Here is a 27,543-nt window from a genome sequence, read left to right on the forward strand (position 1 = left end):
TATCCGTATTTTCCGTTTAGTATTATCGTACCGGGCTGTAACAGTTATCTTCAGAGGATGTTTCATTACTTGTTATTTTCACCAAATGGGACTGAATTTCTCTGGGGTCGAGATATTGTTATTTTTTAGATAAATCACAGCAGAGACTATATTACTAGTATAAAGTCCTGATTACAAGAAGATCTTTTTAATGAGTGCCAATGCTACATTAGTTTTCAAAGACCCCGATGTAGCAAAAAACATTGTCTACTATACATAACAAATATGTTGTACCAGCAGGCAAAGCCCAAAACAACATTGTTTTTGTCTGTAAAACGTTTTACATCCACTGTTTATTATCAGAGGTACACGTAGAAAATAACAGCAGTGATAAGTATACTGCTACCACACTCTCCAAAGAAGATTGTTGAAAACCATAAATCTGTGCTATCCTCGTTTGGTCTCTCTACCAAGGACGATGATTTATCGTCTATGTACTGGATTCCTTAACTCTTCAAGAAGCCATACAAAAATGGATCCTGAAAAAATTCGAAAGATCTTTTGGAGACAATCAGTTCAAGACTATTATCAGAATATAATAGCATTAAAACAATTATTCAACACTGTATACTTTTATTGCCCATGCTCAGTTAAAATCCCGACTCAAGAAAAAATTATACATCGTTGTTTTTTCCAAAAAAGATGGTACATCTAGAAATAGATATATAGTTCTTGGCAGAGATTCCTCATATTTTGTGAAAAATAATTCCAAATCATCTTCCAAATATACAGAAGATGTTTACAAAATGCTGGAATTTTTAATCTACAACATATTAGTCCAGTGTGGTGGACACGGTTTTCAACAAACGGTCGGCATTCCAATGGGAACAAATTATGCACATCTACTTGCTGACCTATTTCTTCACTCTTATGAGGCTGACTTTATAGCTGATCTGATCCGAAAGAAAGAGTATCGTTTAGCTAGATCCTTTAATGTCAGTCAATCAAAATATCTCTTCAATTCAAACTGGCAATTTGAAATATCGTATAAACAATAACTGTAACTTTTCTAGATTTCGAAATATCCATTCCTCTGTGACATTTGCGAAATTCTGGTCTGAAGCAAATTTTACAGCGAAATTCGCACATTGTATTTTATTACGAAATTAATATGTGACATTCATGAACTTTCAGAGAAATATAGCCCCGTTTGTGGTCGAATATACAGAGATTTGTTTTTACATGTTTCCTGCAGTTGTCCATGCACAAACGTTTTGCGTGATATCTGGTCAGACATTGTGAACTTTCCTCTGACACTTTACCAAGAACTCGCGTGCATACCACCAGAAAACTAGGTGTGCATTAGATACCAACAGGTGAACCGGAATGACAAAAGAAGGAAGCTCGGCTTGTAGTGATGAGATTAGTTACAGTAATCCTTATACATCTAAAGGTAATGTAAAGCGGCGACAGCGAATCATGGCCACAAGTTTTCAAACAGCTTTGGTGAAAATCCTCAATTTGAATATGTTTAATTTCCACAAAAAAATCCCAACAATCTGAACCATGCACCATTCATCATAACACATTAACACTGTTCTTAAACTCAACTGGTTAGACTTGACAGTTGCTCTTGTTTTTGCTGCATAACTTCTGAATACCGAATGCTAAGAGAACTTTTAGAACCATAACTTTGCATATATTGCTAAATATAATACAAATTAAATCGTTTATTTCTCACACTATTTCGTAAGGAAAATATTTGGCATATGTTCTTTTCAGTTTGATATTAATTGTACGTTTACGTTATATGTTGCCCCGTGCAGGTCCGGGTGTTAAAAGAATAGGCCTGCAGCAGCGCTAAGCTTGTAAAAGGCGACTAAGTAGTGCTCAGAACCCAAGCCGGGGACTAGGGCGCTCTGCCTACAGAACAACTGGGATGTGTGCCCCAGGTGGTGGAATGGGGTACCCCTGGCGTGTTACATGCTGGGGTTGTCAGGCTATAATACGGAAAACCTGACCGCAAACCATAGTGGTGCACCGTGTTAGGAAAGATGCCACGTTCCTCGCACGTTAAAGAACCCTACTGTGGTAATCTCTCGGAGTAGGAACCATAGGGCTCCGCCACAGGAGGCTAAATTGCCGACCCTACCCACCTCTCCCCATTTCCAGTGGCAATCAAAATTTGTCGACCCCATTGTCCTTGTGTCCCATCCCTTTTTCATTTCATCATCATTTCATGTTCATTTTATCCTCAATTTCATGTTCATCGTCTGAATATAGCTGAAATATTGCTGCTCGGACGTTAAACCCTAACAAACAAAAAACAAACAAACGTTGAATTGGTTATTTCTCTTTGTAGGTCTTTCGTTGCTATAAAAGTAGTTAGTGAAATCTACTACCTTGAGAGGACATCCTCAAGATATCAAAGGGTCACATATTTTGGATTAACATATATATTTTCCCTGGCCGACCTGCGCAGTATTTAAAAAAAATCTAAAATTTTTGAAAATGATTGTGCTTGAAAAATCACGTAACATTTTTTTTGAAAATATCCGTAGATTAAGTTGGTCGGTTAGTAGCTTAACTTATAAATACTCCTTTTTTTGTGAAGACAACACTAAAGGAAGTGTATTATCAGAATGCTTTATGCTTAGCAGTTTTTATATTGTACGGTATGATTCGTCATCATTGAAGTTGAATTTATCATTCGAAATGATAGAATATGGTTTGATTTGTTTAAGAATGTCCGAATTTTTAAACTGGAACAGGTAGTCAGCAACATGAACATGAGATTGGTTATACTTGTTTGTATTGTCAGGGCACTGTTCATACCTGGGACATTGCAGTCTTACAAAAATATAAAAAAAAAAACATTTGCCCACGGATATAAACATGTGTGAAGGTCGGCCAAGCCAGGAATTTTCTTCCCAGTTGGAGCTGTTCACAGTACAGTCAATGTATATCATAAAGTAATGATTTCTCGGTACTGTCACAATCTTGTAGATAGTCATTTAGGTTTCTTTATTTTCTTATCCTCTCGATTTTGCCTTTCAGTTCGGTAATTTTATTATAATTCTTTATTTGAAATACAGCAATATTGTTTTAATTTGTTTCTAATTATCTTTGAATAGATTAAATCAAAAGAATTACATTTTGAACAAGGAAAAGCAATGTGAAGAGATTCTTCTGTGACATAAACGACTTTGAAAGGATACTATAAAGGGAACAAGGAAACCTCTTATATACAAAATAGTTTTTAATCAGTGCCTTCTAAGAACATTGGAATCATACATTAATAGTAATGGCATTGTTATAAGCTTATTATCCATATTTACAAATAAATAATTAAATAAAAATAAATGAAACAAAGCAAACACAAAATGGTAATACTTTCCTTAAGAAGACGTCTTTACAATGCCGAAAGTTAGCATCAATAAATAGTTTACATAAATAACAAGTTAAAGGCACACCGCTAAGAGATAATTTGTAACCAGACAATACTGTATAATGCTGAACTCTCCCTAGTACACTAGGGATACATTTGATTGAGTTTGGAAATCAGTCTGATTGTTTCAACACCCTAACAAATGACAATTGATGCTCTTTTATTTCAAACCGAATAGTATGACCAAATAACATAAACCCTTCATAAAGCTAATCTATAAATGCTAAATTGGTGGTAGCTGTATATGACTCCGCGATTTAATTTTCTCTGGCTTTGTAACATGTAACGTCTGCAACCATTGTTCACATTTAAGCTGTGTATCGTCTGAATGCCCATGAATTTGTTTATGCTTGTTTAATTTAGTTTCCAACTTTTTATCGGGATGAGCAATTACCATCTGTGACAAATCAGAAGTAATGTCATGTTGACGTATGTTCTCTTCCGTAAGATGAATAGAACTTGGTCGACTACCATTATGACTTTCAGTGTCTATAGAAGACCCCCTGCTAATAGATGAGCGCTGTAAGTAGCCCCTGCGTAGTAATCTAGGTGTTGATGTTGGAGATTGGTTAGCACCAGTAGATTGAGATTCCTTGAGTGATAACAAACTCCGTCTACTTTTTGGAGATGACGGAGGGGTAGGTGTGTCTGAACCAAGTTGTCCATTTTGTGAAAAGAATTTTGTTTCCCCCAAAGGTGAAAATGGTGACGACTGTTTACGCAACTGAGAACAGCTATCATCTGTAGTCTGTTCAAAACTCTGGGTTTGTTGAGTTTCTATGTCATCAAGCAATTGAGGACACGATCTGTATCGGGATAATGAAACGTTTGAACCACGTCTCCTTCCATCATGAATTAAATCATCTTCGTCCTCAGAATTTTCCACAGTTAATAATTGGTTCCTATTATCACTGATTACGTTCATTGTAAAACTAACACTCAAATTGAACCAATTGTAACTACTTGAAGTGGTTTCTAATTCCCTTGTATTCCCTCAACACTATTGCTGACATTTCCATCAAATAGGAGTTATATTCGGATTTACTGTAATCTATAGACTCATCGACTACAAAGAGAGGAATAAAAGATAAGAGAAATGCAAGATTAAATTTTCGGAGTCAGTGCAAGTGATATACATGTACTGCAAACCCAAACCCCTATGTGATATAACATGCGTCAAACGCATGCCTTTCCAACGATTAGTGGACAGTTAGTTTATGACAGTCATTCAAACTCTGGAGAGGAATCGATAAACCTGTGACATACAATTTGAATTTATATAGGTTTACCTTCCCCTGTTATCCTTTATTCATAGAATACGTTCAGACAAAACTATTATTTCCTTTTCAGTAAAAGAGAATAAATTCATTACATGGCATAGACTTTAGGATGAAGCAGAAATGCCGAAGAGAAAGTAAACTGAAGAGGAAATAAACTCTTTGCCAGACTCCGTTTGAATATAACGAAAATAGATATAATGAATATGTCAAAGAGACAACAACCCCACTGGCAGTGGGATATAAATGTCAGCTCAAAGCTACCCAGGGATCTTTAATGAACAACGAGGAACACCAAAGGGAAGGCTGTAGCGGACTCCAACATTATATACATGTACAGCGAAAAGTTTGCCCTGTAGATTCCAGCATCATAAAAGAAATCTGAAAGTGAAAACGTAATAAGACTTACAGAGAAATTTCTGACTTGGGACAGGCGCAAAAAATGCGGCGGGTTTAAAGTACTTTGGCGTGAACATAACCTCCCCCTTTTACATCTGGCCATAGGAAAAAAATGACACAATTTAATACATCTAAAAATTAGTTAAAAAAGGTCTGGGTTCTTTGTTAAAACAGAAATAAAGGAACTGATTATTAGTTACACAAAATGTACAAACAAAGGACTACTAGCAGAAAACTGTCATACCAGCTCCCGACCAGTTTAAACCTACAAACAGTTATGTCACCATCGTATGCTATATCAATCCCATTTTTTCCCACGCGGGTTCGCGAACTACGGTACATCGTAATGCATACAATAAGGACACAGCCCATTTCATGTCAAATAATGCTTTTAAATAAAATGTGTTAGTTTCTGTGTAAAGACACTACTATGCCCCTTACGAATAAGTCTATACAAGGGTTTAGTCAACTTAAAGGGTGAGTATCGAGGGACTAATATATTGCAAGTAAGCTTGCCCTCTAATTGTTTATTTCAATTTCTGCCCCATTGGTCCTGTTTATCTATGGTCACTTTAATCCAATTTATTCATACATTGTTATTAGTAAATCTTACAGGCCTGTTTTAATTTGGAAAAATCAAGCCTCTTTTACTGATTCATTAGTGTACCGAAGTTTGCAATATTTATATGATTTGTATTTTTGAATTTGGAAACTACTGCGACGATGACACTGCTGGTGGCTCACAGATGCCCTAAGGTATTCATTAACCCAGTAGTCAGACTTTTCTTACCACGAACTATATACTAGTATAATATATATTATTTATCGGAGTTTACCCCTAAAACACCGAATCTTTATTCTTTGTAATTAACGTGGGACTCAACAATGTTGCTCATTTGACAAGTTCTTTTTTTTTTGAAATTATCGATGCAGAATTTGGCCTCCTATTTGGATTATTTTTGTTTTGAGTACTTTTTCTACTTTCTTATTTTGAACTCCTAAGTTATGGTTCTATTGTTGCTGGTTACTCCTTGAAACACGTGTTATTTATGATTGGTATTTATAAATATTCAAATATAAAGTATTTAATCAATTAATATCTCAAGATTTTAGGTGAAATCAAAAGAATGCAATACAGGGAGAAAAAAGACCATACATGGAAATGGACATCTATAACAAAGAACATAAAATAACCAAAACAATACACACAAAGTAACAAAAGTAAATGGGCAATTCGGACTTATTTCTGTAATGATGACTTCAATCTTGTAACATCACTTTGTTCCAGAAGCCTAATTGTAAAAAGTCTAACAAGCTCTGACATAACGTATGAGTTGTGATTTGAAAAATTCACACGCAGGTGATGAAGGGATGTTGCTACAGATGAAAGGAAAGCTGACAATACGGAATGAAAAGTCATCGCGTTTGTCAAATAGTTTGTTCAATAGTTTTCCTTTACCATCGATCTCTAAGTGTAGGTCAAGATAAGAGACTTACTTCAGAGTGTCTGTAGTATCCTTTATCTCAAGTTCTTATGGGTAGATGCGATGCATCAAATCCCCGAAAATAGGATTGTTAACGATGATACGCCATCAATATAGCGAAAACTGAGATTAAAGGATGTAGCTATACGATGTTCCTTCTTGTGGATCAGATCAGCTATTCAGTCAGCATCATAAGCGTGCAGGAACAGTTAAGCAATTAGAGGAGCACAATTTGTTCCCATTGGAATGCCGACCGTTTGTTGAAAAATGCGTCCCCCACACTGTACAAAGGTTTTGTGGATAAAAAATTCGAGCATTTTGAAAGAGTAATCAAGGGAACCAAGGTTATAGCGGTAATCAAAAGAATGTAATCCATGGACAAAGACCAGACATGGAAAACATTTTCCTCGGTGTATTTGGAAGATAAAGAAAAGGGATACAGCAAACTCAACGTGGCAAGTCTGATATGTACAGTTTCCTGACAAGTACGCAATATTGCGTATTTAGTTTACCAGTAATTTGCATGATTGTTAACTAGTAAATCGCAAGATTAAAAAATTGTTGTCAGCTTATATAGTGTGCACTTGTCTTCGAGGAGACCATCTTATTTCTTCCTTTGTTCGTCTTAATTTTTAGAATGTATACATTATATTTTGGTAGAAACAACATATGTATGTGTGACACATATTTGTACGTTGATCTTTGTGTGTCATATAATTATATTTGTATCACCATCATCGACCATTGTATTGTGGAGAAATGATCTTACTTGTTGCCTATCCCTTCATTTATAAACGTTTAAAATAGGTTCAAGCTATTAAATAATAAAAAAAAAACCTACCTCTTAAAATGATGAACAGTATTTCAAAATGACTACTAAGAGTTCACGACATCTGAATGTATTTCTCAGTCACCAACCTTCTACAAGAGTACCATGCAGTGATCAATTATTCTAATGTAAATGTATTGACATCGTCAGTTTTTATGGTAATCTGATATTACAATGACGATGATTATGTTATTGAATATTAATATAATGAGGGAAGTAAATAATGCAAATCTTGTTACTTTGATCAAATGTGTAAATATATATACTCTACGTCAAACAAACATATAATTCACAGCATACGTTATGGACAATAATGACAATGCCATCATATTTTGAACTTTGCTGGCATAAGCAATTGAAGATGTGGATTCAACATACGTAAACGAATAATCAAGGGAACCAAGGTTCTAGTGGTAATCAAAAGAATGTAATCCAGGAACAAAGACCAGATATGGAAAACAGACATACACATCAAAGAACATGAAGTACCGAAAATAATACATATATTTCTAAGTTAGAAATTTAGGCCTTGCAAAATGATTCCTAGTTTGTGTTACTGCACTTCAAAAACATGTTTTTTTTAAGAACAATTACATGTACAACTTAGAACTAATATTGGATTGCAATGCGTCATTGATCATTGATGGATATTTGAGTCCAAACTGCTATAATTATGATGTGCACATATCCTTGGCATGACTTACTGTACATAAGCCTTCATGACAAAACAAGAAAACATTAACCGAACTAAAACTATTTTCTTTTCAAAGAATTACCTGAAATATTTAGTTTAGAGTTATGTAATATACTTAATCGTTGAAAGGAGCATAAAACATGCCTGCGGCTTTATTAATAAAACAAATGATTGAGCCAAAAATACAATAAAGCATCACTCTTTCCTAGAAGTGTAGTAGTGCCACATTCTCATTGAGTGCAGAAAAACGATAATTTATTGTTCGCAAATGAAGAATCTGTTTCTCTAGCTAATACACCACGACTTATTTATTGCGGGGTATATATATTTGTATATTTTGGTAATACAAACAAGCTTGTGTAATAATTAAACAATACTGAGGACAAACTTCTCCAGTATTTAAACAATAACCGTTAATTTAGGATACATAACTATATTACACATGCTTTTTTAATTTAACAATGGATTTTTAAGGTCAGGTGTGATTTCACGCGTTTACATTAATTGTATTTCTGAACAAATGAAACATGTTCCGTGGATGTCTTGACCGCGACATTTTCTGTTATGATACTTCAATTTTGCAATATCTCCTTACCTTGTATTGTAGACATTTTCATAAGGACCAACACCCACTAAATAAATAATTTCAGCCGTACTGTATATCGAAGGCCACAAAGTCTGGTGTTTTATATAGTGCCAGTTGACTCTATATCGAAGGCCATGAAGTTTTGTGTTTTATTGTGCCAGAAGCAACAAATGCACCATTGTTTTAACCTTTATAAAATAGTAAATACGTACAGAGATCATCAACAGATCTTCAATTAGTGTATACACACTTTCAAGTAATCTCTGAAAGACCCCACCAACAAAAATAATATAATCGTCGTTCTGTTATCGGGGATTTTATTACTTTTGTTGTCGGGCCTTCGTTTTTGTAGTGTCAATCATACTCCATTCCAAAAGCCATGGCATTTTGTGTTTCATTGTACCAGTCGCTTCATTAAAATAATATACTACATGATCATGTAAGTGATGAAATTTTGTGTTTTACCGTGCTAGTTGCTTCATTGAAATAATATACTGCATATCATGTAAGTGCTATTGAAAAACAACTGAAAATGGAAGTTGTAGAATGACTCCATTTTACAGCATCATTCTCTGGCAGGTCTTAATATCGTTATTGTATCGGTATATATAACGAAGCTTTAAATAAAAAAAAGACATAACTTCGATAAAAGCACTGTCAACTACAGAACATTTCTTTTTATTCAAGTATCGGATAGCATCAATGTGTTTCATTAATGGCCAAGTGGTAAATTGGAAGGATTTAAATGGATATTGATATCAAATGATCATCTGTCTATTCGTATGTAGAATGGCTAATCAAGGGAACCAAAATTCTAGCGGAAATCAAAAGAATGTTATCCAGGGACAAAGACCAGTGATTTAAAACATACACATTCTATTGTCCATTAGAAACATTACAACTATTCCTGTTGATATAATTTCTTTTCCAAAATTGCTACCATTACCCATATCGTGCAGATAGGGCTTAGTAATTTTTATTTAAAAAAATACTAACACAAAACAAAAATCTAGAATTGAAAAGTTCATAATGTACAGTACAAGGAATGCAGTCTAGGTGTCTTTTTAAGTTATACTCCTGATGTTTTGTCAATATTTCAAAGTTCTATTATCGTCATCTGACCTGATTAACCGATATAGAGTGTTCGTTTCCTCCATCTGCGGTACCAGTCTACCTCTTTCACCAAACTTAAAATTAGAAGAGTAGCAAGACATATCTCTTACAAGACGTCTGCTCACGATTCCAAGTGTACCATGGGCTTGTCATTTTAGAACTTCTGTGTGTACTTTTTCAGTTGTTTTGTGTACGATTTGTACTTTCTAGCTTTTATTTTGGAGTACCATTATTACAGCAAAAACTGAAATTGAACATTATAATGTAAATCTTATTATTGTGTGTTAGAACATCTTCGAATGTTTAGAAAATGATTTGGAATCGTTTTAACAGAGTATGTAGAACCTCTGCCAAGTACTACGTATTTGTATCTAGGTGTTCAATCTTTCTTAGAGTAACAACAATGTATAATGCTTTTGAGTCGGATTTTCACAAAGCACGTGGATTAATTGTATCAAAAAATGAAAAAAAATCATAGGTCTTGATGTATTATATTCCGATAATAATATAGCATTGAGAATTTCCAGAATTGTCTTTTTCTTTTCAGGATCCACATTTAATTGATGCCACTACGAGAGTAACACGTGCCGTGGTAAGACTGGTGACCCTCTTTGATAGCTGTAAGAATGGAAGCTAATAGTTTCGAAAGAGGTTTGGTGGTACATTTTGAAGATCTAGTTTTGAAGCATTGTTTGTATGGATTCTTGGAAAGTTTTTTTAATTTCACAAACTGCACAACATTCCACGCGTTTAACTTTACCGATATAATGTCCTTCACTGTATGGTAACCTGTAGAAGTTTAATTGTTCCTTGCTTGGGTTTTGGTAGATGACTGGCAATCGTACCACATCTCATGTCTTTATTGTTAATTTTTTTTTAAAGTGGTAAAGTTTTTATTTTTGTAGGTCAGACGATTAATTTAGATTGACAGGCTCCCACAATATTGCACATTTCAACGAGATTTTTTCTTCGATGTTGCATAAAACAGGCAATAATTAATTCTGTTTGTACTTGTATAAATGAAATTGGCAATATTTGATGTGCACTTCAAGGGAATTCAAAACCTTAAAGAATCAAGCTGACTCATAATTCTGATAAAATAAACTGAAGTAATATTGTACAGCAGACAAAACAATTTCAGCTGCCAATTTCCCATCGTCAGTAAATCATAGTTTAATTGAATAACGGCATAATCATCAGGTTTATATTCTACCAAGGAAATTCGCAAGAGATTTCCAGAAATTATTCACCAAAAACGCAAAAAGCAACATTCTATGTGTTTTTATTATGTTTCTTTTAGATTTTGTAACTTTCTTCCAATCAAATATTTTAATTTTAATTATTATTGAGCTATTCTAAATGTCGATGACCTATAGTTTTGTAGTTAAACAGCTATTTCCCAGAAATGACACAGTTTGTTTTTTTTTACTAAAAGTACTTTGAACTTTGAAATTGACTTCAAATCTTCATGTGTATAACATAAAGTTAACAATATTTTCGTCGTTTTAAGATTTAAAATATAAAATATTTTATATAAGCTAGACCATTAAAACAAAGCAAAAAAAAAAAAAAAAAAAAAAAACACCAACCATGTAATACCAATTTTACTATATTATTATTCATCAGAAGTACAGCACTTTGCGTAAAAGACTGGTCGCACACGATAGTCAAATATGACCAAAACAAAAAGAAAAAAATATGATAAAGGCGAGCATACTAATTTGAAAGGCTTAAATCTGTATTTATTCTAAGCTAATTTGCATGTAAAAATAATTGTTGTAGAAGGATAGTAGCTTATTGTTCAAAATGCATTCTATTTAACTTTGAATCTATTTTGTTGAGATAAAACGTGACAAAATAACAAGAGGCTCCCAGGAGTCTGAATCGCTCACCTGGTTGACTTTTGCCTTTCCTAGAAACACCCGCCGAGTTGTTCACAAAAAGTCATGTCCGGGGTAAACGAAAGAGGAAAGGAAAACTATGACAAATTGAACAAATCAGTTTTCTGTTTTTTTTTCATAGTATCATAGTTTTCAAGATATTTCAATGTATGTAAAAAAAAACCCGTCATTTTTGCCCTTTCCAGGGTAATAACTCTTACAAAGAGTCGTCTTACAACTTTTATCCATGAAGACTTTTATATTTCTAATAATAAGGATCATTTCAGCTACTGAAAGAATTTGGCTAAACCTAATGGTTTTGGAGACATGTGTGAAAAACAATTGACTGACCCCCTATATTCATTTTTAGTAATAATGGCGATGTTTTTCGACGGATCAAAAATCCTCACATGAGTTCTATGCAAAATATCCCAAGAAATATTCATACTAAGTTTGGTTCCAATTGGTCAAGTAGTGTTAGAGGAGAAGACTTTTGTAAAATTGTTAACGACGACGACGACGACGACGACGGACACCAAATGATGGCAATAGCTCACATGGCCTTCGGCCAGGTGAGCTAATAATATGGATGGAGCATCTGCGAGGACAAATATATGTAGATGTCCTGAAATATGAATCGCTTAAAACAAGTTCTATCGGAAGTGACGTATTTCGGAAATGACGTATGCAGGTAGGAAGTTACTGTTTGAATTTTTATCGCGGACGGTAACTGTTCTTACAGAAAGTTTCGCATATTTCCATTGGCCGAGACATCAGTGACATAGTGGCATATTATCAATAAAATACACATAGCAATGAAGAATCCGCATAATAATGAGACGAAATGATGTCATGTTTTCATTACACTGTCTCAAGAAAATTCAAAGGAAGACGAATTGCATGGTAAAAGATGGAAACATTTAATCAGCAAACATTCCCATTTTATAACTTACATTATTATATACGAAGAAAATTATTTCATGTCTTCGCCAACATTATTTTAATATCAATTTCAGCAATATATATTTTTATTTCCCCAGGGATAAAACATGTAGTATTCACAGATTAATTTGAAAAAAAGAAATGTATAATTAATGGCATCTAAACGCAAACGTTTCTTCCTAGCATATTTCTATTTGTGTGTGGATTTGAATAGATCTTCAATGATTCAAGCTCCATACAGTGGCAGACAATCGATTCCTCTCAGTAACCACTGCCGACAGATTGCTTTAAAGTTGGACAATTATGAGTAATAAAAACGAACTTCGTTTGCGTCGCCTAAAATCATTATCCTTTTTGAAACATTGCAAAATTATTGCTGTTTGGAAAGGACTGTCTGCAGTGTCAAGGTTTAAAGTCAGACCTCAATCTGACTTAAACCTGGCGTATAACATGTACATCAACTACACTTACACTATCCAGCACTTTATCCAGTTTTATTTTGTCATAGTACTGCCACTCTCTGCTCTGTGTTTTAGACTGACATTCTTTTTGGAAATACCCGTTTTTCTGTACATGGATGATCTTAACTGCAAACGACATCTTTCTAAATACCTTGGCAAAACTACAGACGAAGAAACCATTTTTGGCAAGGGACATTCATCGATTCAATTTATGAACCTATTTGTTTTAATAATCGTGAAATTGCTGACAATCGATAAATGATATGTATTTTTTCTGTTTTTATTTTTGAAACACAAATTTGCTACTTCCAATTCCTTGTGTGCTAATCTTTTAAGAAGCTTTTAAAAATAATTTTGAAAATTTTTAATTAATGCTTGCCAACTTTGCTTCATTATATTCATATGAATAGGAATTCAGTAATAAACTTGTTTCGAAAAAATGATGTTTTCTTCTGACTCCCAATAGTCCACACAGAAAATCTAATTTGTCAAATTAAACTATCAATTAAAGTTATTGAATGATAAGCGTATATCATGATATTGCCTAAAGTTAGACTACTAATAATCCTATCATAGTATAATACAGAATGTTATTCACTTTACCACTTAAAATTTTGACATTGTTCCTCAGATTAGTCTAGACTTTTAATTTATTATAGGTATGTGCTTAGACATTCTTATCAATCTGAATTTCGAAAACTTAGCCACGGTCCGACTAATTACTACAGGATTTGTACTAGAGCCATCGTGAACTAGTTGATATCAAAAGAATGTCTGCATGTTCTAGATAAAATCCATTTTCTTTCAATACTTCACTTTGTCTTCAAACATGGAAAGTGACCCAAGTATCTAAATAGCAGTGAAATCTATATTACTCCGATGTTTTAGAAATTTGAATATGTCAGAAGTTCGATATCGCCTTATACTTTACCCCTTGTACCGTTTTTTTTATGTTTTGGACGTTGGTATCTGAATATTGTTCGGACATTGATTCTGGTTAATTTACGTACAGCATCAATATTCATAGATTTCATGTTTTATATTTGATAGACGTGGTGAGCAAAATATCAAAGATAATGGACTATACTTCTTTAATCCAAACATTGATAGTAGTAAATATCCTCTGTATCAAATGTCTACAAAATAAAACTGTTTCACAAATTGCATTTATAATACAAATTTGTCCATTAAAAGAACCCTGACAATCTTCACTTGTAAAGGGTGATTTATAATCCATTTCATGATTAGACAAAAACATCATAATTAGTGTGATTGTATGATCAATAAAAAGCTATTTATAAATAAAAATGTCCGGCTTCATGTTGTATTTTACTCATATTGGCCTAATAACGGAAGATAAAGCGCCCTATCGATATAAATAACCTTATATGGTTTTACAACATTATATAATCAATACACATTTGCTTCATGTTTATTCAAATAATCGCCTTATATGTTTTATACCTGCAAAGGGAACAGGACATTTTGTCAATAAAATAGTTGTCAAAGCTTTTTTAAAAATTAAATTGACTAGCCAATTTTTCATAAATTTCATTTCTAAGAGTAGTTTCTGATTTCGTTTTCAATATATTTAGTAAGTAGTAGCTTTCGCGACATATTTTTTTAAATTGTTGAAATTTCTGCCACAGGTCGAGATCTCGAGATCACTAGAATTCTGAGGTACTTCATTTTGTCACGCATCTTAGACCAAATAAAGAACAAAACACGTCAAATGATCAATCGCTTCAATTATTTTGACAGTATTCTATCAATTCCATGGCCACATAAGAAAAAAAAAGGAAATTTGATCTCACTATTAGGATTTTACTTTCAATGCAAATTGGAAATTGTCTCAATTGGAAATATAATTTCAAATATATAATGGATGCTGTCGAAGATTTAGCCAGATCATGGATACAGAAAAGCACCAAGAAACACAAATCGAGCCCTTGTCAGATTGGATACGTATCATCCGATCATTGGGACGGAATCGTATTGACAATCACCAAGAAATGTGTCAGTAAACGACCCAAGTCCGTATTCAAAGTTCATTAGGCACTTCGGTAACATTGTATTCGCTTGCAAAGCCCATTACCTCAACTGCATTATCAAGGAAATGGGCTTTGATAGTAACAACTCAGGTGATGCTACATACGAACGTAATACTTTTGACAAAGTTGAAATCCTAAACAACCATAAGTCCTTTATGTCTTCTCTTAACATCGAAACAGAATGTGAGAACTTGCCTTATTTGCATTAGATTCCCAAACTTCATAAGAACCAATACAAAGAAAAACATATATCCGGATCTTCATCTTGCTCAACGAAAGAGATGTCAATTCACCATACAAATATTTTGTTGTCCGCAGTGAAAGATGGACAGCAATCTAGTTGCAAAACCACCTACTCTCGTAATCATATGTGGATACATAAAAAATTCTGAAAGATTTACTTCAACACCTAAAATCCCGCAGTTTTTCGTTTCATTAAATAAGTTCTCTTCAAACTTTTGACTTCTCAATAGTGTCACATGATAAAATAATTTTTATTTTAAAAAAGCACTTTTTAATTTTTTTTGCTGATTTCAGAAATTGTGTTGTTCTAGGTTACAAATCTACATATTTTATTAACATCCCGGAAACGTTAAGTGTGCTACACAGAAAAGCAGGCTTGATTTCGTCATTGATATCATATTTGTCTTATTTAGAGGAGCTATTTTTAGCAACAAGGTTGTATTCCCATGGGCACTTATTGTACTTCTCTCCTAGCCGACTTATTTTTGTATTCAAACGAGACTGAATTTCTTCAGAATCTCGTGAAGAATAAAAATATAAATAAAAATATAAAGATGCTAAATCCATAAATTTCACGTACAGACATATTGATGATGTATTAGCTATAAAAAAAAACCTTCTTTTGTTAAATGATTACCCTCAATATATCCACCAAATCTCGAGATAAAGGAGACTACAGAAACAGCATGTTCAGCTTTTTTTTTTTTTATCTACATCTCGAATTCGACAACAGTGATCATCTCAGTACTAGAATATATGATAAAAGAGACGATTTTAGTTTTCAAATTATATTTTTATTCTTACCTGTGCAGCAATATACATTCATCACCTCCATATGGTGTTTATATTTCACAATGGATTCGCTACACTATATCAAGTACTTTTTTTTCTTGAACGCCCTACATATCTGCGTAATATACTCCTGGATCAGGGGTATGAGGACATGCATTTCAAAAGAAAGGTCTCTTACCAATTTTTTCAGATATCAGTCCTTGGTTGAAAAATACTCAGTGTAAAGATTGCTATTTGTATATTATTCTTTGTACCAATATGACCTCTGCTTTACCGATTATGACACTATAACATGCAAATATTATTTAATCACCATCACTGTACTCACACCGCAATAGAAAAGGGAGGTTTGGCGCGCTGTAAAACCTAGGTTTAACCCACCTTTTCATTTGAAATGGCTGTACAAAGTCAGAACCATTGCTGAACCAGCTACTCCGATGATGATATATATTTTGTCAGATTTATTTTGGACTTGACTTGATTATGGCAGGAGCAGATCAAGAAACTTTAAAAGAAGGAGTGCTAGCCAGGGTTCCTCAGAAAAAAGGGGTGTTAGGACATTATTTGCTATTTTTTAGTCAATTTTACACTCTAACATGACAAGTGTCCAATAAAAAGGGTGGGATGCCAACCTCCTGCATCTCTCTGTAATCGTCACTAGGAATATCGGATTAGTGTTCGCTAATTTTGTTGTCACCCATCTTCAAGCAATTACTTAATAAAGCATTTTCTACGGAGACGTACGCTTACTTCCATGACTTGTTAACTTAATAATGTACTGACAGTCAAACAGTTCATGGAAATACTACTTTATGCAATACTTATAGTATTCTATATAAATAAAGACAATAATTAAAGTTGTCAGGCGGAGATATTAATTGAAAACGTACCTAAAATAGTATATCAAAACACGTACAAAACATGCAACGATGACGTATTGAGGTATCTCATTGACTTCATTGGTAGGTCATTTCGGGTCATCCACTTTACATGTGCAGCTATGCAATGTTCGCATATAGTAGAACTCCCGACCTGTGTAAAAGATGTTTATAAACTGATGGACATTCTACATTCCCATATCTTTCTAATCCTACATTGTTCTAGCAGAAGTCTTTCACACGTTAGTACATGTGATAATCTTCTCAGCTTGTGAATGTCGTCAAATTAAATAAACACATGCTTTACACAACAACATACGAAGTCTTCACATACCCTTTTTAAAGAAAATAAATTTAAAAAAAAACAATGCTTTATGTTGCTTATAATCCATTCGATTTCTATAGTTAAATGATAAGCAATTCTTTAGATATGAGATTTTAGTCAAAAGGTTTTTGAAGGAAAATTATTTAAGAAATTGTCAATATCATACGCAATCATGAAACATTTAACCGAAAATTCATCTAGGAATAAAAAGTTTTCCATTTTTTCAATAAATATGTCCACGTCTTTTGTAGGAGTGACCAAGTAATTTTAATACAAATAAAAACAAACTCCATGTGCTTTTGATATATTTTATAAAATGATGACATGTGATGACCTAATGCCACACATTAAATTGAACAAATGTCAAGTTCTACAAAAGAGAAAAAAATATGAATTCTTTTTATGTGTGTTTTTACTTGGACTTTTCTTTTACCTGAAATAGCGGTGTAAAACTTTACATTAGGTGTAATGGAAAACTTTTTTTACACGATGACGTTTTTGGTAAATGGTTTCTTGGTTTGTTAAACATTAGAAATGCGTTAAACAAAAATTAAATAAACTATGATCAAGTTTTATTTTTTATAAAAAAAAAAAGAGGTAATCGAAGTTATATATTAATTGATGTTATAACAAGTGAGTGTAATAAGGTTATTATAAAACAAAATTCTACGGCAGCCCCATCCCTTTGTCGATCAATATAGTGTGTCTATTTGGCAAGCCGTTTTTACATTTATTCGACAGTTAAGCTATCTCATATGATATATCAGATCAGATATCTTGTATAGGATTTAAGATATCTAATATAACATGACATATCTTTTTTTAAAAGTGTATTCAAGATATCTTATATCTAATTGAAATATTTTATACATTACTTAATCTTATACCGGTATATTAAGATATCTGATATATTGTATGAGATATATGAATTTTGAAATAAATAAAACGGCTTGTGATATATCTATCCAATCAAGGGGACACAATAATATTTTCTCGTCAAAATTTGCTTTGATTTGTATACTTCAACTACTGGAACTGACAAAAGTATCGTCATTAACAAAAGTTTCATTGGGGGGGTAAATGTAAGTTCTTTTCAAACATGCACATTAAATAGTTAACAACATAATTTTTTAAGTAGTTTTGTATACCAATTGGTTATCATTATTCATCGATCGTTCCATTCGATATGAAAATTCATACATATAATATCCTCATTTCGTAATAGACGATTCGGCCGTATTCAGATATCATAACTTTTGTGCTTATAAACTACACCTTCTCCATATGAATAGCCTAAATAATCAATAAATGTTCTTTATCTGATTGAGATTATAGAAGTATACATGAAATTTGTTTACTTACGATTACATAAGGCTTTATATCAACTTTGTATAAGACTCAGAGTACAACTAAATAAGATCATTAGGTAAAACCAAATGTTTTCTGTTTTCAATAGCTGCATACACACTGACTGCTCTGTAAAACTTAAGAATGTGTGATTTTTTATAATTACTCGGAAAAACATGTTTGGTAAAGTATTTTGAATAAAGGGAATAATCAACTATCAACTCATTCAATATAGAAGAAAGCATTACATTCCTTTTTTTCGAACAGACTTAACCTAATCTTTTTCTTATTATTATTCTACATTTCTATGAATCCCCTCACATCCCTCCAAAATATTTTTGACTCAATTATTTTAAGATAGTACACCTTTTAAGTGACACGATTTTTATAAGAAAATTATGTAACACAAGTATTTTTGTTGACTTTAACCCAGTCAACAATGCAATATTAAGTGATTACGTCTAGGTTTAATATTGATCCATTTAGGCCGATATGAAACCAACCCAAACTTCTATTATGTAATCCTTTCATATAAAAAGAGGGAAAAACAACCATACAGAAAATACCAACACATCAAAATAAAATGAATCTGTATCGAATTATAAGTTACAAATATAAGTATAAAGGAACATATAAATGCAAGAGTAATCAGGGGAACCAAGGTTATAGCTGTAATCAAAAGAATATAATCCAGGGACAAAGACCAGACATGGAAAACTGACATACACAACAAAGAACATAGAGTAACTAAAATCATACATACAAAGTAACAAAAGCAAATAAGCAACTCGGTCTCCACTAAAAACTGGGAGCATGGACCAGGTGCAACGGTAGGGTAAGCGTCCTCTGTTTTTCTAGAAACATCCGCCGAGTTGCTCGTAAAAAGTTAAGTTCGGGGTAGGCAAACGAGGAAAGAAAAACTATGACCCGTTGAATAAATCAGTTTTCATGGTGCAGATGGATACACCATAACGATCTCACGAATTCATGATGACGACCATAAAACTTCTGTAGTAATGACTTCAATCTGGTAGCAACACAACCCTGTTCCAGAAGCCTATTTGTTATATTTTCGGCAAGCTCTGGCATAACGTATGAGTTGTGATATGAACACTCGATACGCAGGTGCTGAAGGGGTGTTGCCATATATGAAAGGAAAGCTGACAATTTTGAATGAAAAGTCATCACGTTTTTCGTAAAGTCAATAGTTTTCCTATTTCACAGTGTCTGTAGTATCCTTTATCTCAAGTTCTTTTGGGTAGATGCGATGTATCAAATCCCCGAAATTAGGATTGTTTAAAGATAATACGTCATCTATATAGACCTTGCAAAGTAGGAACACATATTTAGGACTTTTATAAATTTTTAGAATAACACCAGTTATAAAGTATGCCAGAAAACACTACATGCTTTCCAGTATATGATTAGAAAATGAAATATATGAGCGAGACAGGTGAGGAGACATTCTTGATTTTCCTTTTTGACATAAACACAGTTAGATAAAACAATTGGTGCTCCTCACTCGTTTAGTTTTATCGCTGTAGAGATGATCATATTCTTTTAATGATTCATATAAGACAGAATTTGTATTTTTTTCCTCTCAAACATAAGGAAGTATAAATTCATGACTTACCTACGTGCATTTCATCGTCGTAACTATGTAACAATAAAACTGCCAATAGAAATGAATGGACAAGTTGAAGATATCCTTAATATTTCCCAATTGATAACACAGAACACAAAAGCTGTATATATATATTTCACTTGATCAATAAATGCTGGCTTTAATAGATGCACGAATAGTAGTAACAGTATTGTGTTTTAGATGTAAAGACTTGTTAAGTTGGTATACAACACATAAAATTGTCCTTACATGGTTGATTAGAAGGGCTTGGTATAATCAATAGATATTTGTCATGAATTTACATATGTAAAGGATATTCTTCTGATACAACAGACGGTTGTAATTTTCATGTTGAGGAGAAAATTGATATTGTTTTATCTTAGATGAAGGTAAATGTACACAACAGGAAGTTATAGCGTTTATAAGAGATAAGAATTTAGGGATGATTCAAAATCAAACATTTGTGTTAATCAAATTATTCAAACATATTAATTTACAAATTGAAATTTGAAAAACAAAACAACATTTTCAATTCACTGTGGCATGGTTTAACTATTTTTGTTAATTTTCATTTGTCTTTGGTAAAATTCTGTCAGTCCTTATGCATGGAATTATTATATCACAGCTCCAATATATCGAAGCTTCACGGATTTGTGTACTGTACAACATTTCTTACGAATAAACTGATAAACTTAAGTTATGTTGTCATCATTTAAAAAGTTTTGCGATCTACAACAATAAAACGTTTATCGGTATCTTGTGGTCTTATCCTCCTCCTGAGAACTGATTTTTCTTCTTGGAATTATAACTTTAAAGTTCTTATGGATGCCGTCGAGGATTATGCAAGAAAATGGATAAAACGAGAACAAGAAGACATTCATACTCTGTCAGAGTGGTTAAAGGCCGTGAGGTCTTTAATTTTGAAACGAATGAAAGTTTTAAGTATGTCAAGGAGTGCCAAGTCTACACCAGTTTTCAAAGACCCCGATGTAGCAAAAACATTTTCTACTATACATGACAAACATGTTGTCGTACCAGCAGACAAAGCCCAAAACAACATTGTTTTGTCTGCAAAACGTTTTATATCCAATGTTTATTATCAGAGATAGACGTAGAAAGTAATAGCAGTGATAAGGTCTACACTGCTACCACTCTCTCCAAAGAAGAGATTGTGGAAAATCATAAATCTATGATATCCTCTGTTGGTCTCTCTACCAAGGACGATGATTGTGATTTACCGTCTATGTACTGGATTCCTAAACTTCACAAGAATCCATACAAACAACGTTTCATAGCTGGATCTGCAAAATGTACCACCAAACCTCTTTCAAAACTTTTAACTTCTATACTCACAACTGTCAGAGAGGGTCTACAGTCCTACCACAACATTTGTTACTACCGTAGTGGTATTAATTCAATGTGGATCCTGAAAAATTCGAAAGATCTTTTGGAGACAATCAGTTCAAGACACTTGTTTCAACACTGTATACTTCTATTTCCCATACTCAGTTAAAATCCCGACTTAAAAACATTATACATCGTTGTTTTTCCAAAAAAGATGGTACACCTAGATACAAATATATAGTTCTTGGCAGAGATTCCTCATACTTTGTAAGAAATAATTCCAAATCATCTTGCAAATATACAGAGGAAGATGTTTACAAAATGCTGGAATTTTTAATTGACAACATATTAGTCCAGTGTGGTGGACGTGTTTTTCAACAAACAGTCGGCATTCCAATGGGAACAAATTGTGCTCCTTTACTTGCTGACCTATTCCTTCACTCTTATGAGGCTGACTTCATAGCTGATCTGATCAGAAAGAAAGAATATCGTTTGGCTAGATCCTTCAATCTCAGTTTCCGCTATATAGATGACGTATTATCTTCGGGGATTTGATACATCGCATCTACCCAAAAGAACTTGAGATAGAAGATACTACAGACACGGTGAAGTTAGCCTCATATCTTGACCTACACTTAGAAATCGATGGTAAAGGAAAACTATTGACCAAACTTTACGACAAACGTGATGACTTTTCATTCAGAATTGTCAACTTTCCTTTCATCTGTGGCAACATCCCTTCGGCTCCTGCGTATGGAGTGTTAATATCACAACTCATACGTTATGCCAGAGCTTGCCGAAACTACGCAGACTTTTTGTATCGCGCTAGAACTCTAACAAATAGGCTTCTGGAACAGGGTTATGTTGCTACAAGATTGAAGTCATCACTACAGAAGTTTTATGGTCGTTATCATGAACTCGTGGATCGTTATGGTGTATCCATCAGCACCTTGAAAACTGATTTATTCAACGGGTCATAGTTTTCCCTTCCTCGTTTGTCTACCCCGGACTTGACTTTTTATGAGCAACTCGGCGGGTGTTTCTAGAAAAGCAGAGGACGCTTACCCTACCGGTGCACCTGGTCCATGCTCCCAGTTTTTAGTGGAGTCCGAGTTGCTCATTTACTTTTGTTACTTTGTATGTATGATTTTAGTTACTTTATGTTCTTTGTTGTGTATGTCTGGTCTTTGTTCCTGGATTACATTCTGTTGATTACCGCTATAACCTTGGTTCCCTTGATTACTCTTCTGTTATTTAAACCCGAATTCATCATATGAGCAACTACATAGGTTGATGTTTCAAAGGCAAAGAACGCTAACACAACAGGCGCACCGAGTCCATACACCCAGTTTAAGTGGAGACTTTGTTGCTCATTGATTCTTTTAGTCTTTGTGTTTTCTCTGTGTTCTTTATCTAGTCCTAATAGTTATTCCATTCGTCGTTCTAATTGAAAACAACGTCCAGATAAAAACAATAATCATAATTATTCCTTTTCTCGTTTATATTTAATACATCTTGTGCTGAAGGATGTTACCAGAAACAGATTGAAACTATCAGGAATTAAGTATTTTTTAATTAATATATAACCTATATTTCGACGCTTGACAAAAAGAGAGAATTTTTCAGATTTATCAAACGCAAAAATTTACAAAGCAGCAGATATTTGCTTTTTACAATGTGATTCAATTGAAACGTAACATAAACAAAAGTATCTTTTTCGATCTTATTCATCATAGTTTTCTTTTCCGAAAATGAGCATTTTTTAATGCAAGTTGTATTTTCTGAAAAGGGAAGATATTTGCTCTTCATTTGCACCTTAGTTAAGCCCTTTATTTTTATTTATTTTTTTTTAATTTATTTTTGTTGTAAATACATTCTCAAAAAAAAAATACTTAAATACAATTTAAAAAATTCGCTATTGTCGGTGTAATTAATCTGCACTGCTTGTGTCTTATCGCTTGTCTCTATTTTTTTAGACAAATAAAACCAAAACGAAAAATGGAGGTTATCTTTGGCTTGCAAATCTCCTAGAAAACAAAAGTGTACAAAGAGATGAAAAACATTTAATTATTATAGATGACATTAAAGCAACAAAGGAAAAATCTAAATATATCAATAACACCATTGAAAAGTGGACAGATGCATTCGTCATTTATTTGAGTATTTAGCTCTCAGCTCACCCTACTAAATGTCAGGAGCTGTTAAATTGTCTGAGCACGGTACGACTAGAAGGCAACACGCATTAGCGTTGGAAAGTATATGCTGAACAGTTTTGACTCAAAGTTGCAGCAGACCCCAACAAATCTTGGGACTCTGTTGATCAGGAATTATGGTTCATGCGTATGGTTAATGACAATGGTCCTTTTCATAACAAAATCAAATGCAAGATTACAAAGCACTTCCTAAAGGCAAATCAGACCAAACTTTACTGGAAGATTACAAACTAATTTGTAAGATATATAGTACCTAGGAGATTCCCCAATCAAAATTGAACTGCTTGTCCATTATTAGAAATTATCTCCACCTAAAAAGGTCGCAACAGAATTAATACAGGGTTTTTCATTTGGATTCCGTCTGAACTACACTTCTCCAAGGCGACATAGAGATTGTCCGAATCTGATATATGTTATTCAATATAAAAAGGAGCTAAAAGAAAAAGTTCAAAGGAAATAAACTTGGGAAAAATAGCAGGTCCTTTCGACACGATGTCAATGAGTAATTTGCAGATATCCATTGTCGGTATTGTACCCAAGTCGGACGGGGTATCTGGGCGTTTAATAACTGATCTCTCGTACCCAGAATCGCAAGGACTCAATTACTTTATTGACGAAATATTTCGCACGGTACAATACGCGTCGTTTGACAAAGTTATTGAAATGATAGGGTCCCTAGGGCGACATGCAGAACTGGCCGTTGTCGATATGAAAAACGCAATTCATCTTCTTATGGTCTATCCAGGAGATTTTGACCTTCTCGGATTTTAAATTAATGAAAAAAATATATTTATTGACAAATGCTTATAAATGGGTGTGCTGTGTTCTGCAATTATTTTGATAAATTTGCCACTTTTTACATTGGCTTGTAAAGAAAAAGAAAAAAAGTCCGGTTTAATTACTCTGGACCATTATAAAGATGATTTTATATTTGTCGGAGAAGCACACTCAAACAGGTGCAGGGCACTTCGTTTAATCATTTTTTCTGAATAAGTAAAGAAGTTAAAGCTGACATGGAAGTTTGGTTAAAATTTTTGCACTCTTACAACGGCAAAACATATTTTCCAGAGGCGGAATGGTTGAACAACGATGTTCTCAATTTATTTTCTGATAGCAGCGGATCAGTTGGGTACGAGGCTTACTTGTCAGGAGAATGGACGTACATTTCATGGCCTCAATCTTACAGATATTTTGAAGGATGTAACATTGCTTGAATTTGGGGTATTCCATTGCAGAACAAAAAGAACAATTTTTTTAAAGATAATATGGCGCTTGTCGGCATCTTAAATTCACAAACATAGACGTAAAACCGGGTAATAGCTTTGATGAGATCTTTTGTACTTTGTATTTTAAAAAAAAACAGCATTTTATTTCGAGCGGAGCATATAAAAAGAAAACTTAATTCAATAAGTGACCCTCGACAGGAATTGGACAGGTACAAAAGATGAGCACCGAATGCAAAACACCAGAGGAAATCCCGGATGATTTTCGCGAATTGATTTGACGCTTGAAGCTAACCGACGTATGCAAGTTACACGCTTAAATCATATGAGACAGGCCTATCTTCGTTCTACCAATTTCGAACCCTTCACGAAATAAGCATATCCTGGCCACCGCCCCTTGGCGCCGTTGTTCAGTACTTGCGTACCTGTCATTGAAAGGCCTGTTGGCCAACACGGCTATATCATATTTTCTTGCTATTGGTTACAAATGTAAAATTTTAGGTTACTCGGATGTTAATAAGAAATTTATTGTACAAAAATTGCTAGAGAAAGTAGTCAAGGGAACCAAGATTTAAGCGAAATACATGAGAATGTTATCTAGGGACAAAGACCAGACATGGAAAACAAACATACAAAAGAAAAAACATAAAAAAAACAAATAATACATACAAAGTAACCAAAGTAAATGAGCAACTCGAACTCTACTAACAACTGGGAGCATGGATCAGGGTAAGCGTCCTCTGCTTTTCTATAAACACCCACCGAGCTGCTCATTAAAAATCGACCTACAGGCAAGAATGTATGAAAAAACACAGAAGATCGGCCAGCATGGACCCCACTAAAGCAGAAGGGCAAAGTGGAAGGGGAACAATTCCTGCTTCTAATTCCCAGGCTACTAGGCATACTGCTCGTTTAAGGTCCGATGACAGAGGAAGTTAATTTTTCATATTTGAAGCAGACATGCAATATCCTCATGACCTGGAAACTGGAGTGACGACCTGTATACACTAACAGTATATCCTTGTCCAAATAACATTTGCATTAATCGTTGTGACTTATTTAAATCGGAGTCATTGTCATATTATTTTAAATAAGTATAAGTTTAGAGACGTTAACTCCCTCTGCTACAGGTCACGATTAGAAACTGTCTATAGCGTGGCTGTTATACCTTTATTTTCAAGGTCTTCTTTGTAGATGGGATAAAGACTGTTATCAAAACAAGGAATTGTTAATAATATATCATCCTCTTTATAACGGAGGCTGAAATTGATTGATTTCGCCAACTTGCAGTAAGTTTTTGATGAAGTCTATCTTGTATGCAATAATAGTAATAAATCACACATTAATAAACATGATATATATTGAAAACAAATGATACAAGTAGGATATAAAATTGGAAGGAGTGAATAAACAAAATGTGTCACGAATACCGAAGAACACCTAGAATAAACGGCTGTGCGGAACTTGTTCCGCGCACGAGTTAAATTGTGCTGCGTTCTTGGCACGAGTGATCATATTTTGTTTATTTACGATTACCAATTGATTATCCAATTTATTATATAGAATTCCTGCATTATTTGTTGCTCTTATATCAACATGAATTTCTAAATTTATGAACGGCGGATTGATTTTCGTGTTCTAATGTTTTGGCGGGAGAAAGTCCCAGGGTGAAATTACGGACTTTATTTAACAGTGTGGAATATATATATATATATTTTTTTTTTTACACTGGAAAATTCTGTAAATCACTGCTATCTATATAATAAGTTGTTTTACCATTTATGAAAAGATTGGATATACTACAGACCATTACTTACAGTCATACTACAGTAGACCATTACTTACAGTCATACTACAGAACAATACTTACAGTCATACTACAGAACGATACTTACAGTTGTACAGTCGGAAATGAATAACATCTGTTTCTTTACTTGAATGCACTAAAGATAAATTCCTTACAGACTCCTGTTCCAGATGAATCAAACTGCTTAATTGGAATGGTCGTTGTTGAATCAATATAATACTGAAGGCTTTGCTAACTATTGTATTTTAGACATCATGCTTTGTTAAGTTGACATGAAACACACAATTGATATAAAATGCTCCTTAAATGGTTGTTTAGAGCGACTTTCCATAATCAATAAATACGTTCTTGCAGTATTCATATATCTGTTAAGTAGATGACGTAATAATTACTGAACATTTAAGATTCGTATATGTTTCGACCTCATTCGAAATGGCTTGAGATAAAAGACATAAATGCTTTGCTTCGTATATTAAACTATACGTTTATAACGTTAAAAAAGGAAAGAACTGACGACTTGATTATATAAAATTCCATCATAGTTATTCACTTGCAATACGTAAAACCAACATTTACTTAAAAGCTTTTGATTCATGCCTTATTC

The 27,543-nt window shown here is 33.6% G+C and overlaps 1 protein-coding gene across 4 annotated transcripts; it reads right to left on the reverse strand.

Annotated features, from left to right (window-relative positions):
• Positions 1-3,226: 3,226 nt before the first annotated feature.
• On the reverse strand, positions 3,227-27,283 carry LOC148623080 (uncharacterized). Of its 4 annotated transcripts, XM_088573593.1 has the most exons (4): positions 20,362-21,037; positions 18,744-18,865; positions 17,069-17,210; positions 3,227-4,493 (listed from the first exon to the last, which is right to left on the reverse strand). In XM_088573593.1, exon 4 carries the CDS (start codon positions 4,350-4,352, stop codon positions 3,651-3,653), a length of 702 nt encoding a protein of 233 aa, XP_088429719.1. In that variant the 5' UTR covers positions 4,353-4,493; positions 17,069-17,210; positions 18,744-18,865; positions 20,362-21,037; the 3' UTR covers positions 3,227-3,650. The 4 variants fall into 4 exon arrangements, with proteins under 4 accessions (XP_088429719.1, XP_088429720.1, XP_088429721.1 ...); XM_088573594.1 differs by lacking the exons at positions 17,069-17,210; positions 18,744-18,865 and adding an exon at positions 27,028-27,283 and having other exon boundaries at positions 20,362-20,400; XM_088573595.1 differs by lacking the exons at positions 17,069-17,210; positions 18,744-18,865; positions 20,362-21,037 and adding an exon at positions 27,028-27,283.
• Between the last annotated feature and the right edge of the window lie 260 nt (positions 27,284-27,543).

The sequence above is a fragment of the Perna viridis genome, chromosome 3 (genome assembly GCF_037379345.1).
Source record: "Perna viridis isolate PV_CMFRI_1.1 ecotype Kerala chromosome 3, ASM3737934v1, whole genome shotgun sequence".
Taxonomy (NCBI): Eukaryota; Metazoa; Mollusca; class Bivalvia; order Mytilida; family Mytilidae; genus Perna; species Perna viridis.

Excerpts from the sequence above, each read along its gene's own strand:
- LOC148623080 (XM_088573595.1), bottom strand. The coding sequence starts at position 4,352 with ATGAACGTAATCAGTGATAATAGGAACCAATTATTAACTGTGGAAAAT.